The sequence below is a fragment of the Ictalurus punctatus genome, chromosome 13, assembly GCF_001660625.3.
Source record: "Ictalurus punctatus breed USDA103 chromosome 13, Coco_2.0, whole genome shotgun sequence".
In the NCBI taxonomy this organism is placed as follows: domain Eukaryota; kingdom Metazoa; phylum Chordata; class Actinopteri; order Siluriformes; family Ictaluridae; genus Ictalurus; species Ictalurus punctatus.
In genome coordinates this window covers 4,450,659-4,467,478 of record NC_030428.2, presented here as the reverse complement: position 1 = coordinate 4,467,478, position 16,820 = coordinate 4,450,659, and the positions used below count along the sequence as shown (strand labels likewise).

The window sequence follows — 16,820 nt, the reverse complement described above, 5'->3', positions numbered from 1 at the left end:
ATTTAGTGTGACGATTATTACAATCCTCGGTGGAGTTTCATGTTTGGTCAGGATGGTGAGATGAGTCCACTTGTTTATATACATGAGATAAATGTGATCCTAACAGGATTTGTGATGTTTACACAGCTCATCAAATGATATCTCTAAGTCATTTTAAAGGCCACAAGACCCTTGTGTATTTAAATTAGAAACGGTGGACTTTTAGTGTGATAAATCCAGCCAGTCTAAACAAAGGTCAGACAGTAAGCAAACAACAAGGGCTCACTTTGAACAAGGGCAACTATAAAACACTACCAACCCTTATAACTTGGAAGTTCACCTAATCTTACAACTTTGATTAAATTTATCTCTATTGTTGTTACTTTTGTATATTTTTTTTTCCACCTGTGTTTGTAATAAACCAGAGGTGAAATGAACCCACCATATTTTTCCAACAGCACACATTTTTTGAACTAATCACATGCTCGGACAGACATTCTGGGAATAGAACATCAGGAGAAAAATCAGACAACCATAGCCATATGGTTCATCAGAGCACCTAAACCTTTGGATTTGATATACTGTCCGCGTTTCTGTGTTGTAGTAACACTCTTTGTTTTCAAGGCTGCTTGTGACATTTACATACAAAACAAATTGTTGCCTGTTGCTTTGATGTCTGTTCGGCAGTAGGCTGAGGAGCTGAACTGGAGGGTGGAGCAAAACTGCAGGCCACAAAACAGATAAACAATGTAAGGTGATATTTCACACCAGATTGTCTAGGGAACCTTTTAAATTAGATAATTATTTAAGATTAAATGCAATGTTAAAACTACAAACTGCACTTATGTTAATAACTGCACATGTTCAGAGGTGTTGTTGTTGAATGAATTTGTGGCTAACATTTTAAACATGGCATTGACAGTGAGAGTGCAATTTTAAATACTTAATATTTGCATAAATTACCTTAAGGTGTAAGCAGCAGCTAAAACTCCCCTGTATGCGCGCGCACACACACACCCACACACACACCCACACACACACACACACAAACACACACAACTGGTCAGAGCAGTTCTGCTGCATTCGCAACGCTCCACAGTGCAGAAGCTACAGATGTGCTTTCATAGAGATAGCTCTGTGCAGCAGATTCAACCTTTCACAAATGAACACTTTGGTACACCATGCTTCATAAAATGTTTAAGGTTCTTAAGTAGATTCAAGATAGTAGGTGATTCTGAACGCCTGGAACACCACAACATGAATTACTGTAGTCTTAATTTACATGTGCACTGTACAAGCATTTATTATGGACACATTTTCAGGAATTCATGAGAATCTGCAGCCATCTTATAGGAAATGTTCTATAAGGCCAAAAATGTTATCATACTTTCGATGTAGAACCTAAGCAGATAATGGTCAGAATCATGTTCCCTTACGTTACTATTGCACTCATGTTACAAACAAACTTGACTCTCTGAAACGCTGAAGTGTTGAAGCAAAGAAAATCCTCTTGACTGTTTCGTAACCGTGTCAGCAGTGTTATTGCAACTCTGCTAATCACACCATTCCTCTGTACAAAACATAATGTCAGACTTACTATAGTTACACAAAGACCTCTGACTCACAAGGTGAGAGGTAACATAAGGGTTGTGCTTATGGCAGAGCCCTTCCCCCATATTCCCTTTTCCACATGAATATATCTGATTTCTAAATAGAAGTTCAGTAAAAGGTGAAGTTTCCCCATTTATAATTAGTAACTCAAGGGTCAACTGTGTTTCGTTGCTTCAGTATGTATCACTGTTAAGTCTGAGTCCTGGTTCAAGTGACTTCTATTTAATAAAATGTATATATAGTCCTATTAACAGATTCAGAAACACTACATTCAGTTCATCTTAACTTATCATGTAAAATGTAAAATACCTAATGGTGGTATTTAAAATACATCAGTCATACAGTATGCATGTCTCTTATGTATGATTGGCACTGTACAGAATATGCTGTAAAGAAGCTGCATTATTACAAAAGTACACAGAAATGACAGTACAATAGAAGATATATCTATAGTCAACTAAAGAATGGAACAAATGCTTTTAGGGGGTAAATACTATAGGCTTTACATCGTTCCATGAACTGCCTCTCTGGTGCTTTCATACATATCACATGGATCCCTTTCCCGGTGAATCACAAAGTCTCACACACAAAGAAGTCACCTATGTTTTGTGCAGCTACATTATGCCATGCAGAAATGTCAACAGCATTCAGATGAGTCCCAACCAGTGCCCTCTAAAACACAACACACATGACAGCCACAACCACACCACACAGTCAAGCACAGGTTCCGGTGCTGCAGTGAGAAGTAAGAGCCTACATTAGCATAAACTGCCCTACAGCCTGCTACTTGGACATCTGATTGCCATGGAGACCAGAACTTCGGTGGCAGACTTCCAAATGGGGCCTTTAGTTCTTCCAAAGAGCTTTAGTTCAGGGTGGAGTGAGATTTCACACGGTCGCTTTTTCACTTCTCTTTATTCACACACATGGAATTATGAGGATTCAGCTGCTGTCAAAGCTGAAAATGAAATTACAAAATAGTGTCGACTCACCAAGAAGTTAAAGTGAGTTAATATGCAAACACACAGAGTATTTTCACAAAATACTCATCCGCGGGGGAACACTGCATACCACCATACAATTTGTATAATTAGGGGAAAAAAACTGCACCACTGACGGTCGCATTCTCACACGGTCGCCATGGCTACCTACTACTTTTTTTTTTTTTTTTTTTTACATAAGACTCTGTGTAGCCGCGAAACATAGCACAAACAACTCAAAAGTCATTTAAATGCAAAAGAGAACTTATTTTGCTGACATGAAACCTCTGGTGTTTCAGGACTTGGAAAAAGGGAAGCAAATGAAAACTTAAAGGCGTTTCCTGCTTCACCTGGATTTACTACATCATCTACAGTAGCCTACTGAGAGCGCAGAGAAAGTGCCACAGCCTACCGTGCAGCAGGTGATTTTATCCTCCCTCTGAAAAAAAGGGTTAAAGCAAAATCCTTCTTATTAAATCCTCATGAAACGACGGATGATCTCAGGGCAAGCCGACGTTGTGTATGGAAAACAGGTAGTCTGTTTGGGAAGCTGCTCCGTAGGGAGTGTTTGTGCACTAGGAGGGCATGAACTTAACTCTTTCAGTGCCATGGCACAGAAGCAGCTATGCTGAACTGTGTGGAGTGTTTAATACCATCCAGGAATTTCACCCTGACTGTTAATTTGACTACATCGTAAAGTATGTGAAAAGACATTGAAGGTTAAAGATTCAACAATAAAGTAACAATAAACCCAATGCAAACACAGATGTCATTTTTGTGCAAGAAATCTAATTACAATAGAAGGATAACCTGGGCTGATAGCAGTAATGATCAGATTATCCATAGCACTTATCCTCCACAGGGTCGTGGGGAGCCTGGAGCCTATCCCAGGGAACTCGGGGCACAAGGCGGGGACACCCGAGGTGGCAAACGATCACAGGGCACAAACGCACACTCACATTCACACACTATGAACAATTTGCAAACGCCAATCAGTTTACAGCACATGTCTTTCGACTGGGGGAGGAAACCTGAGTACCTGGAGGAAACCTCCGAAGCATGTGGAGAACATGTCAAAAGAAAATTCTGTGTACTCATGGTGGAGGTGTGATTCAGACCCCCAACCCCAGAAGTGCAAGGTAAACGTGCTAACCACTAAACCACCATGTCTCATGAAGCACAGGGTTAAATTCATTTAAGGTATTCCATTACACTTAGACCAATGTCAAGTGGGCTGGACAAAAAACAACAACAATTCAACTCCTCGTAAACCAACAACGGGTCTTAGATGTGTTAATTTATCAGAATTTATCTGAAAAGTTACATCTCTGTGCATGGACAGATTGAACTTACTATATTACCTGCAAAACAGATAAACACTGCAATTTCTTAACAAGAAGATAACAAACTTTCCAAATTATGCTTTTAGCATACACTGCCTTGCCTACATATTCACCCCCTTGAACTTTTCAACAGTTTTCTAGTGTAGTGGACTTAATTAGAAAATGAACTTAATTTGGATAATATATAAAATATTTACCTTGCTAATTAAAAATGACTTATCATTAGCACATTTTGCCAATAGCTGAGTTTATAGCCCTGCATTTATTAATATATTATGCCCCCTAGTGGAATTACTGAGTAGGCTGGTCCCAGCCCAGGGGAACCTTTGACACACCTGATCAGATCGTGTGAATACTGTGATTTATCAAAACCCTTAAGACGACCCCTGTTCATTTCACAAAAGTCAATGACATAATATGTTATGTTAATACCTTATATGTACTGGTTAGATTATGCTGCAGTTGGAAGAAAATCTAACCAGCACATATAGGGTATTACATTAACATATATAAAACAAAACATATTACCATGAATAACATAAATAAAAACATATAGGCTTCAAAGCCTGTTTCTTTGGGTGCCGCATAACAATAGCACAACCAAGGCAGTGCAGAAGACATGCATCTCACTCACATGCAGATTGCTTGGCACAACACACCATAGCGATTAAGGCTTGTCAACTGGGCATTTGATCACTGGTAGTAATTGAGTGAACTATAATGTTTGCAGAATGGGGACATTGCCAGCTCCTGAATGTTATGAATGAATGCAAGAATGTGTTTGATGCTAAGAATACACAGTGCACAGCAAAATCTATGTGCATTAAAAGCATCAAGGATAGATACATAAAAAATCTAAATAGCTTATTTTAATTGTGAATGATCTCATTTAGTTTTGTAACTGTTATAATAAATATATGATATAAATTTTACTTAGCACACGATCAGAAAGCAGTATTAGGATCAACATTAGATATTAGGACTGATTACGCCAGAAAGTATTATGATTATGATCAACATTATCACAAACATGAATAAATATCATCTTACTTATGGAAGTATAATAGTGCTAAATGTCCTCAAGGCAAAATGGCATGTTGAATTACATCAACTGAATGAAAACATATCGCAGTAACAATACTTGATTTTTTTCTGCCCAGCAATTTTACACAATGAGCGTTATCACACTTCAGATCCTTGTGTGGAAATTCAAGAGTCCAGTATTATAAATGAAATCTACAGTGCTTCAGAGGCACAAGCTGTGACCACAAGTCAGTCAAATAAACATTTTACACATTACTCTTAAATAACTTACCTTCCAAGCAGATTACCTTTAGTTCATTGGCAGGGGTACTTTACTAACACAAACATACAATACTGTATCATTGTCTTTTGATAACACGGTTGTGGGTCACTTTAGGAATTGCTAAACTGCTCTTGGCAGATTAATTAACAATTAATAATTGCATATGATCATGTGAAATTACCTGTTATTTTCTGACATCACATTTCTGCACCCCAAATTTTGTTGCATACAGCGCCTCACAGTGGCCATGCATATAACTAACACTCAGGTTTTTTTCAGTACTCAGCAGTAAATGTACTGAGTGTTTTTCCACACTCCCAGTATGGGATTAATTTTCCGTCAAAAGTATTGCGGTCACGGATTTAAAAAAATAAATAAATAAACGTGAATCAAACATTTTTAAAAACATGCAAAAATACATTGTACACATCTGAAAAGTAAATGCAAAGTTATCAGAATAGCAAACAATATGGTCACGTATCGAAAAACAATAAGCGTGAATCAAAAGTTTAAAATATATATATAAAAAAATTATAAACTAAATTGCTGATAATCGAGATTTTCATCTACACTGCCGTTTTTCTGCAAACTGTCTTTTATGACAAGCTCCTCGTTTCGGCTGAGCGACTGACATATTGTGAATCTTACTGTAGTTGGTTGGCTAACAGTTCAGGCAGTGGAAAGTAGCTGTAAGAAGGGAAGGTATATCTGCAGGTGAGCCCCCCATGATGTCCAGTGAGCACTTCAAGCTGGAGGACTTTGACAGGACAGGTCAGACTGCCAGGATTAGAGATGGAGCTAAACCACCTGTTTTCAGTTTCACCACACATCTCCAAACAGTAGGTGTATCCATAGGCTATAATGATGTAATAGCTTGTCATCAAATTGTGGTTTTATTATTATTATTATTATTATTATTATTATTATTAGTAGTAGTAGTAGTAGTAGTAGTAGTAGTAGTAGTATTATCACCACATAAATGTTTTTACCACTGTAACTGTAAATGTTTTACCGGATCCATAAAGGATTATCTTATACTTATCTTCCTAATTGTCTGTTTTGGAGTATATCTGTATCCTTTTATTGCTAATAAAACATAGAAAGCAGACTGACTGCCAGTGTCTCACTATTTGATTTGTATTTGGCGATTTTTCCCCCCATTTTGGTCAATTATTAGTACTTAAAGATGCACTATTTAGATTTTTTTTTTCTTCAATATTTAAAAATGAACCATCTTTGCTAACAGAATTCTGACCTGGAGCACAAGAAAAGCTAGAAGATGGGGTTGAAGACAGAAAAATCCATTTCCTCAATGAAAAAACTTTTTTTCACATTTCATGTACCTTACATGATATTACATTAAGGACGTCTCAGCATTTTTTAACCAAGAAAAGTAAGCCAAATCTATGCTTGGCAAGTGTGAGTTTTCACAATTCCTTATGCCAATGAAGAAATTTCAAAGTGTAACTATCGAGATTCTAAGTAACTGGAGACGGAACCTTTTTTTTGTATACTACATAGATCATAAACCATTGAAATCGTTTGAGAAATGTAAACGTTATTGTGATTTTTATCCAGAAAAAAGCGCAGCTCCCACGTGTACTTGTATTTGTTTATAGGGCAGTCTTGCCCGGATCAATATGGCGGCGACGTTGACCTACGATCCAGCAGCCAATACGGTGTCTATGTATGTCTATGAACACAACAGCCATGAGTCGCAGCGGAGTGATATCAACTCCCCTCTTCGATTGATTGGCTAGAGGAGGAGCTGTAGCAGACCAATGGTGACGCTAAAGCCCACCATGATTTACATGTAACTCGAACTGCAACATTTGGAAAACCAAGTGGAGAATGTGGAAACAAGCATGAAGAGAAAACCAGAATAAGTGTTCAAAAGAAGAAAACATAAGCAGAAAATGTCAGAGAGCACAAAAAACAGAGTAATATAACCAAGGAAAACATGATTTCGTGTGCGATTCAGAAGACTTTGAATTCATGTTTCAGTTTTGTGCAATGTAATTGTAAATGCATTTTAAAATTTTTGATTCACGCTTATTATTTTTTGATCCCATAACCCAGACCATCCCTTCTCCATTTGAAGCAATGTCATTTTGAAAATTTCCCATATATGCCTTCTCGTCATCAAAATTACTAGCAGTACAAACTATGCGACTCAGGTCTAATTAATTTGTCTTTAAATTGTACTTTGTAAAATAGTTCTGATGCATAAAATGTTTGAGTCAAACTCTAGGAAAAAAATCATTTTAGTATTGTTTCAGCAAATGGATGCCCTGAACAGAACACAATGGATAGACTGTTTTCTTTATCATTTAAGTGTAATCCTCATAGGGATGAATAAATAAAGATGGACTGTACCTTCTCAGTGAATTCACATGGCATGTCAGGGGGAGGACCAGGACTCTGCTGTGGAGATGGAGAGGGTATAGATGTAGGAGAAACTGGAGACACCAGTGCCAATTCTACCCCCACTTTCCTCTCGTTGTCTTTAGTGTCCTGAACCACAGAATCTTTCAGTGACTCTATAGACTCATATATACAGTTTTTCTTGAGGTCCCATATTTTCGGGTCCCAGCCAGCCCGTATGAGCATTCGAATGTCATCGTTGAGGTCAATATGAGGATTTTCATTTGACTGAAACTCACTGGGCTCTGTTGCTGTTCTTTGTGAGTTAGTACTAGGGATATGTGGTTGGGAGACAGCATATGCACTTTCCCCTTTAACGAGAGAAAAAGAATTTGTTAAACCATCTTGGCTACTATCCATCTGTGTTGCATCCTTGTACAAGTTGCGAGGATCAAGCCCCTGCTCTGATTTAACCTCCCATGGCTCATTCTCCAAGAATTTGTTTTTGTACTGATCACTTGGAATGACAAATTTGGAGGTCCTGTGTTCGTTCGTTTCATTAGCTCTCCTGATGGATTTTTGGTCTTTAATGGTCGCTTCCAAATACACAGGGGGCACTATATCAGAATATGGCTTTGGAGTATCCTGCTCATCCTGCTCACGTGAAAGTTGAGTAGTCTCAGTTTTAGAGGGCAACACTGTGACATATTTGGCTGGGATAAAGAAAGGCTTGGTTGCCTCGTCTTTGCGTACATGCCACCAGTGGTCATTGGTCTTGGCCAACAGAACATAGCGTTCATTGGGCTTGATGGATACATGCCTGCCTTCACGCGTTGTGTATTCGTACTGAAAGTTCACCAGCACCACTTGCAGTAGTGACATCGTTTCCAAGCTCTCAGTGTTCATAGGGTCAGGGTTCACAGTGGATAACCATTAGAACTGGAAGTCAAGAAGACAAATTGTGATTTGACAAAAAGACATTTTATTAATTCACCATTGCACAAATCATGAACTTCAGCTAAATCCATTATGTGTATGCTTTCTCTTTGACTGAAACCTGAGTACACTGAGTTCTGAAAGACAGCCATATAGTTAGATCATGTATACAGTGAGGGAAAAAAGTATTTGATCCCCTGCTGATTTTGTACGTATGCCCACTGACAAAGAAATGATCAGTCTATAATTTTAATGGTAGTTGTATTTGAACAGTGAGAGACAGAATAACAAAAAAAAAATCCAGAAAAAACGCATGTCAAAAATTTTATAAATTAATTTGCATTTTAATGAGGGAAAAAAGTATTTGACCCCCTCTCAATCAGAAAGATTTCTGGCTCCCAGGTGTCTTTTATACAGGTAACGAGCTGAGATTAGGAGCACACTCTTAAAGGGAGTGCTCCTAATATCAGTTTGTTACCTGTATAAAAGACACCTGTCCACAGAAGCAATCAATCAATCAGATTCCAAACTCTCCACCATGGCCAAGAGCAAAGAGCTCTCCAAGGATGTCAGGGACAGGATTGTAGACCTACACAAGTCTGGAATGGGCTACAAGACCATTGCCAAGCAGCTTGGTGAGAAGGGGACAACAGTTGGTGCGATTATTCGCAAATGGAAGAAGCACAAAAGAACTGTCGATCTCCCTCGGCCTGGGGCTCCATGCAAGATCTCACCTCGTGGAGTTGCATTGATCATGAGAACAGTGAGGAATCAGCCCAGAACTACACGGGAGGATTTTGTCAATGATCTCAAGGCAGCTGGGACCATAGTCACCGAGAAAACAATTGGTAACACACTACGCCGTGAAGGACTGAAATCCTGCAGCGCGCGCAAGGTCCGCTGCTCAAGAAAGCACATATACATGCCCGTCTGAAGTTTGCCAATGAACATCTGAATGATTCAGAGGACAACTGGGTGAAAGTGTTGAGATCAGATGAGACCAAAATGGAGCTCTTTGGCATCAACTCAACTCGCCGTGTTTGGAGGAGGAGGAATGCTGCCTATGACCCCTGGAACACCATCCCCACCGTCAAACGTGGAAGTGGAAACATTATGCTTTGGGGTTTTTTTTCTGCTAAGGGGACAGGACAACTTCACCGCATCAAAGGGACGATGGACGGGGCCATGTACCGTCAAATCTTGGGTGAAAACCTCCTTCCCTCAGACAGGGCATTGAAAATGGGTCGTGGATGGGTATTCCAGCATGACAATGACCCAAAACACACGGCCAAGGCAACAAAGGAGTGGCTCAAGAAGAAGCACATTAAGGTCCTGGAGTGGCCTAGCCAGTCTCCAGACCTTAATCCCATAGAAAATCTGTGGAGAGAGCTGAAGGTTCGAGTTGCCAAACGTCAGCCTCGAAACCTTAATGATTTGGAGAAGATCTGCAAAGAGGAGTGGGACAAAATCGCTCCTGAGATGTGTGCAAACCTGGTGGCCAACTACAAGAAACGTCTGACCTCTGTGATTGCCAACAAGGGTTTTTAAACCAAGTACTAAGTCATGTTTTGCAGAGGGGTCAAATACTTATTTCCCTCATTAAAATGCAAATTAATTTATAAAATTTTTGACATGCGTTTTTCTGTTTTTTTTTGTTGTTATTCTGTGTCTCACTGTTCAAATACAACTACCATTAAAATTATAGACTGATCATTTCTTTGTCAGTGGGCAAATGTACAAAATCAGCAGGGGATCAAATACTTTTTTCCCTCACTGTACATGCAATCTGACTTGGTTTAATGTTATGTCTTTTTTTACGTGTCAGATTCATTATGACTTCAAGAGTACATTATTTACCATATGTTTTGGGCCTCGCAAATTCTTCACCATGTTTATCAACCTTTCCAGAACCCCACATCCTTTTAGAAAAGAGGAATGTGGACAGACAAGAGGAACAAAAACCATACTTCTGCTTGTTCTATTTCAAGTGCAGTGAGAAAAGGGTGAGGCCAGCTATGTGATGCACAAAGGCTTAACAATAGACCCGAATCAGCTTCAAACATGAAAAGCTGGTTTTCAGACACAAACTGATTCTAATCAGGAATAAACATTTTCATTCTGCAATCCTTTAGAGCCCCTGGACTAGGTTTCATTTATATCTGGGAACAAACCGCTAATCAAGATTTAGGAATTGTATACATATTTTTATTTCAAAATTGAAGAACTGCATCTAAAACGGTAAACACTTATGACTCATGTCATCTACTGTACACAAGTGTAATAGACTGCTGGCAGCAATCTATATATGAATGCCTCCATATGTATGCATATTAGTGCATATTAGATGCATTTGTATTGTTAATTCTATTCCTTTTTATAATTAGTTGGTTGAGACGCCTTGCTACTTACACTTTACCTATTAGTACAAAAGTACTAAGTGAAATATTTAGGAGTCTGATGGAGTACAGACTGCAGGAAGCAAGCAATTACACTTGAAAGAGGGGAAATGAAGTCACAACCCACAAAACAGGAAAGCATACAGCTGTCTGCATGTAACAACAGTGTGCATGATGTACAGCAACCTCAGGTTCCCATAAAAGGACTGTTCTAACAGTATTATAAGCTTCTACATTATTGCTCCCATACCGTTTGTTGTACCAGCAAAACAAAAATGCCTGCAAAGTGAATTTTCCATGACAACACATAGTTCCTATTCATGGTATTGTAGGTGTCTGAAAATACTATTTGGACAACTCGGGTAGCTTATATTAGAAGCTGAAACTTAAAGGGGTGATTTGGAAATTTGAAATAATTAATGTCTGGTAATTATTATTTTTATTTTTTTTTAATAAAATGAGTAGTGTGTAAAGTATGTTCTTTATTTAAAAAACTTTGATTATAAGTTTAATAAGCCTGTAAAATATTATGTGACACAGAATAAGAAGAAACCAAATAAAGAGTTAGAGTTCGACCCAAAGTAGTTGCTCTAGAATGTTATACAGCTAAGTACGGTGTCATTAAATATGTCATCTGTTCTGGATTACACTTCCTCGGTAATTTCTGTCACTAATCCCCAACAGTGTCTGTCTAGCTGATGACGTCACAAAAAAGGTGTTTCCAGGTGTGGCATGTCACATACGCCAAACAATTTGAAAACAGGGTAGAGGTCAAGGTCTTATAATTTTGTTACTATTTATAATAACATTTCATTGGCATTAGAATGTATAATAATTTGTAAAAGTATTATCTGATATGACAAGCCGCGTACAATTTCAAGAGTTGGTTTTATGGTGAGGTAAACATTAACAGCTCTACAAGGAGTTGTACAAGGATATTGAATGTTTATTTACTACAGTAAGATTAAAAGGATTGTAGAGCACATAGTACACACACACACACACACACACACACACACACACACACACAGAGTGTAAATTAAATGTAAAGTCTTACCTATAGTGAGCAGACAACAAGCTTCTTTACACAAACAAAACCCAGTGACAGGTGGCATGTCTTCACTTCTTGCAAAATTGGAATTGAATAAAGTAGAGTTGAGTTAAAGTGAGTGCACGAAGCGAACTGTGTCCAGATGAGTGTGTGAGAGTGTGTGTGTGCGCGTGTGTGTGTGCATGAATGTGCCTGGAGGGCGTGTTGAGTGTGACCGCAGAGATGCTTGTTTAAGCACCTTGCCTGCCCTGGAATAAAGTTGGTGTGAAGTTGGACGTTCGATATTCTCAGATATGCGGAAATTAAGGGACCGTCTCTAAAGTTACATACCATATTGTTGAACACGTTTCAAACTTCAATAGCATTTGAAGGGAATGATGTTCAGTCATATAACCAACTGTAAAATGTTCATCTATGTAAATATGTAAAAATTGCCACGTATTTTATTACTGCATGGGCTCATACACAAAATATACCATCATTTAAAGCTCAATAGCATTTGAAGGGAATGACTTACAGTCAAACGAGCAACTGTAAAGGGTTCATCTAGGTGTCAGGTATGATGCACACCTCTTAGATTTTTTATATTTATTAAAATGAGCTATTAAATCACATTTAAATTAGACATGTATTTCACTGCAGAATGGGCCCGTACACAAAATATACCATTATTTAAAGCTCAATGGCATTTGATGGGAATGATGTACAGTCACACAACCAACCAGATGAACACTTTACAATTGGTTATATGACTGTAAGTCATTCCCTTCAAATGCTATTGAGCTTTAAATAATGGCACATTTTATGTATGGGCCCGTTCTGTAGTGAAATACATGTCTAATTTAAATGTGATTTAATAGGTCATTTTAATAAATATCAAAAATCTAAGAGGTGTGCATTATACCTGAAACCTAGATGAACACTGAACACTTTAAATTATGGTATATTTTGTGTATACAGTTGGCCTCATGATTGTACATCATTCCATTCAAATGCTATTGAGGTTTAAATTATGGTATATTTTGTGTGTGAGCCCATGCAGTAATAAAATACATGACAATATTTACATACTGTTTTAATAGTTTATTTTAGTTAAATATCAAAAAATCTAAAAGTTGTGCGTTATACCTGACACCTACATGAACACTTTACAGTTGGTTATGTGACAGTAAGTCATTCCCTTCAAATGCTATTGAAGTTAGGAACGTGTATAACAATGTGGTATGTAACTTTAGAGACGGTCCCTTAATTTCCGCATATCTGAGAATATCTAACGTCACAGCAACTTTATTTCAGTGTTGCACGGCACAATGTTGTACTTGGTGCATTTTAACCTACGTCCCACAAAATCAGAAATGCAATCAGGAGACAAAGATTCAGCAGAAACACACAAAAATGATCAGATAAGTAGAGAAGGAGCAGTGGTTTGACTTGTTCCTTAAGAACTACCACCAGGCAGCAATGACGCATGAAAAGAGGCTCTTAGCGGTGTGAGTATGTTTAAGTCAATAACACGAGCTCCTCCTGACCGAGTCCCCAGTTTGCTGTAAGACCTTGTGTTTTTTAAAAACCGTATATATTTTTAAATGTTATAAGAAAGTATGCGGTTCTGATCAGTATTGCCAGCTCTTTTCAGGGTGAAGTAGCTAATGCATGCTCAAAAACACCACAGAGGTCGCCAGATGACGTCACATAGCCTAGTAAATATCAAAACGTGTTACATGAAGAGGATTTTCTGGACACAGAATAGAATAGTCTTTGGTCATTGCACCACACATTACTTACATGACATATTTCCAAAATGCTATAATTTCTGTTAACACAGAAAAAAAGAAGCAGTGGGAGTGAGTAGTTGTGAAAAAGCCATGACAGAAACAGTACTGAAACGAATAACTCGAGTTTATTACGTGTCAGTATAGCCAAGGGTGCAGGAAGATGATGATCGAAGGGAGCTGCCGCATCGCCAACTTTCAGGATTAAATAAAACAATCATCATCATCATCATCCTCATTATAATGTAGAAGTAGATGTCTTCCAGCCTCTGTAGATGTGGGATGTTCCTTTAAAAAAAAATAAATAATAATAATAGCATAGCTATTACCAGTTGGAGTTCATCTCTGGTGGTTACATGACAAATTTGCTGAATGAATTGTCTTTATACTGTATTTTAATGCCAAAACGAGACAGATTAAAAAAAAAGTCCTATGTCAGAAAGGGGTGTATTTAAAAAATATATATTTATATATATATATATATATATATATATATATATATATATATATATATATATATATATATATATATATATATAATTATTATTTTTAATTACAGTGTACTATAGATACGTAGGTAATTAAGACTGAAATTAAAAATGAAGATTCTAAAGATTCCAGTAGTCTTGTGACAAACTAATTACATACAACAACAACAATAATAATAATAATAATAATAATAATAATAATAAAAAATAAGACTGTTCATAAAGCCTAGGCTGTGGATTTTGCCTAGGCAAAACTTTAGAGACGGCTGTGACTAGACAGTTGGTACTGATATGAGTTGTAACCCCTTTGACATTATAATAAACACATGGTTAATGATGTCAGGAGTAATGGTGTGACATGCCTCAATAATATGCTAACACAAATGTTCAACAGTCCTAATTTTCTGTGTAACCCAGTGCTTTCAAATGGCTCCAGAGATAAAATCCACTGTATGGTTTATCCTGCATGGATCCTGTTTACTTAAACTTTAACCTAGGCTGTGGATTTTGCTATGAAATGTTTTAAATGTTCACCAGCACTTCCGTGAGCTATACGCCCTGGAGATATGTGGGCATGCGTCAGAGATGTGGTGAGATATTTGAGACAGACACCAAATCCAGACTAACTCTAACCATTTTTTATGGTTTATTCACACGTTTACATTAGCTGTAAGGTTTTGTTCAGAAAATATAATTTGTTTGTTATTTAGTGATTATTAAACATTAAAGATTAGTGGCTATTAACGCAACTGCTGCTGAGGTGGCCGGGCTACTCTGGCCCCGGCCTTAACTCCACGCATGTGATTTGCCAATGATTACATTAACATATTTGCGAATGACACATCACACATTTAACCTGTTCATAGTTACATTTAACATTATGGAACATCCATGAGACTCAAGTCTACAGGACAGGGAAGGTCACACTTTCTGGTTTCCCTGTAACATGACGAGCCACATTTTTTGTTTCATTAACTTCGAGAGACCAAAAAAAAAAGAGGCAGGATAAGCGATAACAGGAACTAACTCCTCTCACGAAACTGACTTTTACAAAGTGCTGACACTCCTTCCGTAAATGATTGAATAATTAAATATCTCCTAATGAAAACCATCACCGTATCGATGATTATATGCTTTTCTTTGTTATACAACGTTTATAATCTGCTTTTTATTAAGCTTAGATTATGTGGTGTAAATTATGTGGCTGCACAAGCCCCTGTGAATTAGCTGTTACTATAGAAATGACAACATATTAGAACAAGAGCATTAATATATACCTGCAATTCATGATACCATCGTAAATATTTGGAAGTCATAGAGGGGAAAGGGTGTGTGCATGTGTGTGAGAGAGAGAGAGAGAGAGAGAGAGAGAGAGAGCACTGTCATATGTGCTGGACTGGAAGAACGAGTCCATGTCTGAGGTCTTGGTAGAATACAGAATGATTTTTTTATTATTATTATTTTTTAAAGAATGACTCCTGACTGCATACTGCCTACACAGGGTATTACCCATCCTGATGTTTTACATACTGCTTTATTGCAATGAAGCACTTTGAGCTGCATTTTATTTATGAAACGTGGTATATAAAGAAAGATGATTATTATTATTATTATTGACAGCTGGTACAGATATGACTTGTAACCCTTTTGACATAATAAACATATGGTTAATGATGTCAGGAGTAATGGTGGGACATGTCTCAATAACATGCTGACACAAATATTCAACAGTCCTAATTTTCTGTGTAAGCCAGTGCTTTCAAATGGCCCCAGAGATAAAATCCACTGTGTGGTTTATCTTGTATGGATCCTGTTTGCTTAAATTTCACAACAAGTCTACCAACTTACTCTGTGCTCTTGGTCTGGACGCAATCTTTTAAATTCAATACCAGCTTCTCTTTAACGTTCCTATGAGCAAAATTATTTGGTTTCTTTTCTTTTCTTTTTATTCTTCATAGTCTATAATATGAAAACGTACACCAACCCTATGATGCTGGATTTATGGAACACCCTGTAGTATCACTTTTAACATCCCATTCAGTCTCACAAACTGTACATGTTAAAGCCATCCCTTCTGTATGAGTGATAAACTAAGTGCGGAGGAAGAAAGTGATGATAGGTTCAAAATGACTGTTAATAAATATTTTAGCTTTGCAATGTACTTTTGTCCATATTTAAAATATATAATGTCATGCAGTGTCAGAAACCAAATAAACAAGGCACAAAGCTTTTTACCCAAAGCAAATAAGGCAGAATCCAAGTCAAGCATTTAAAGTTAAAAATAATAAAAAAATAAAAACAGTAGTAACAAAATTCACTCCGTTCTATATTAAATACATTATTTAATCATGATAACATAAGGCAATGGTTACACAAAAAACAAAACAAAAAAAAAGCAAAAGCACCAGTAGAAGAGTTGAGAAGAAATCAGAATTTGTAAAGCATATAACAAGCCAAAAGAAAAATACTATACATGTGTAAAGTATGTAAAGAACTGCTCAATTCTGCTACACACGGTGTTAGATGCATGGTTTCAGATATTGCACTCTGAGGTGGCAGCACCCCTCATGAACCTGGCACAGTGACGCTGAAAA

General features: G+C 37.4%; 1 protein-coding gene across 1 annotated transcript in view; it reads right to left on the bottom strand.

Moving 5' to 3' along the window:
* The window catches only part of arhgap27 (Rho GTPase activating protein 27), a 38,143-nt gene extending 25,915 nt beyond the window's left edge, over positions 1–12,228 (bottom strand). Inside the window, exons 1-2 of the mRNA XM_017483678.3 lie at positions 11,973–12,228; positions 7,596–8,522 (exon numbers count right to left, since the gene is read on the bottom strand). Of these exons, the coding sequence (XP_017339167.1) occupies positions 7,596–8,489 (894 nt within the window). The 5' untranslated portion in view covers positions 8,490–8,522; positions 11,973–12,228. The remainder of the gene's footprint in view (positions 1–7,595; positions 8,523–11,972) is intronic.
* Positions 12,229–16,820: the final 4,592 nt, after the last annotated feature.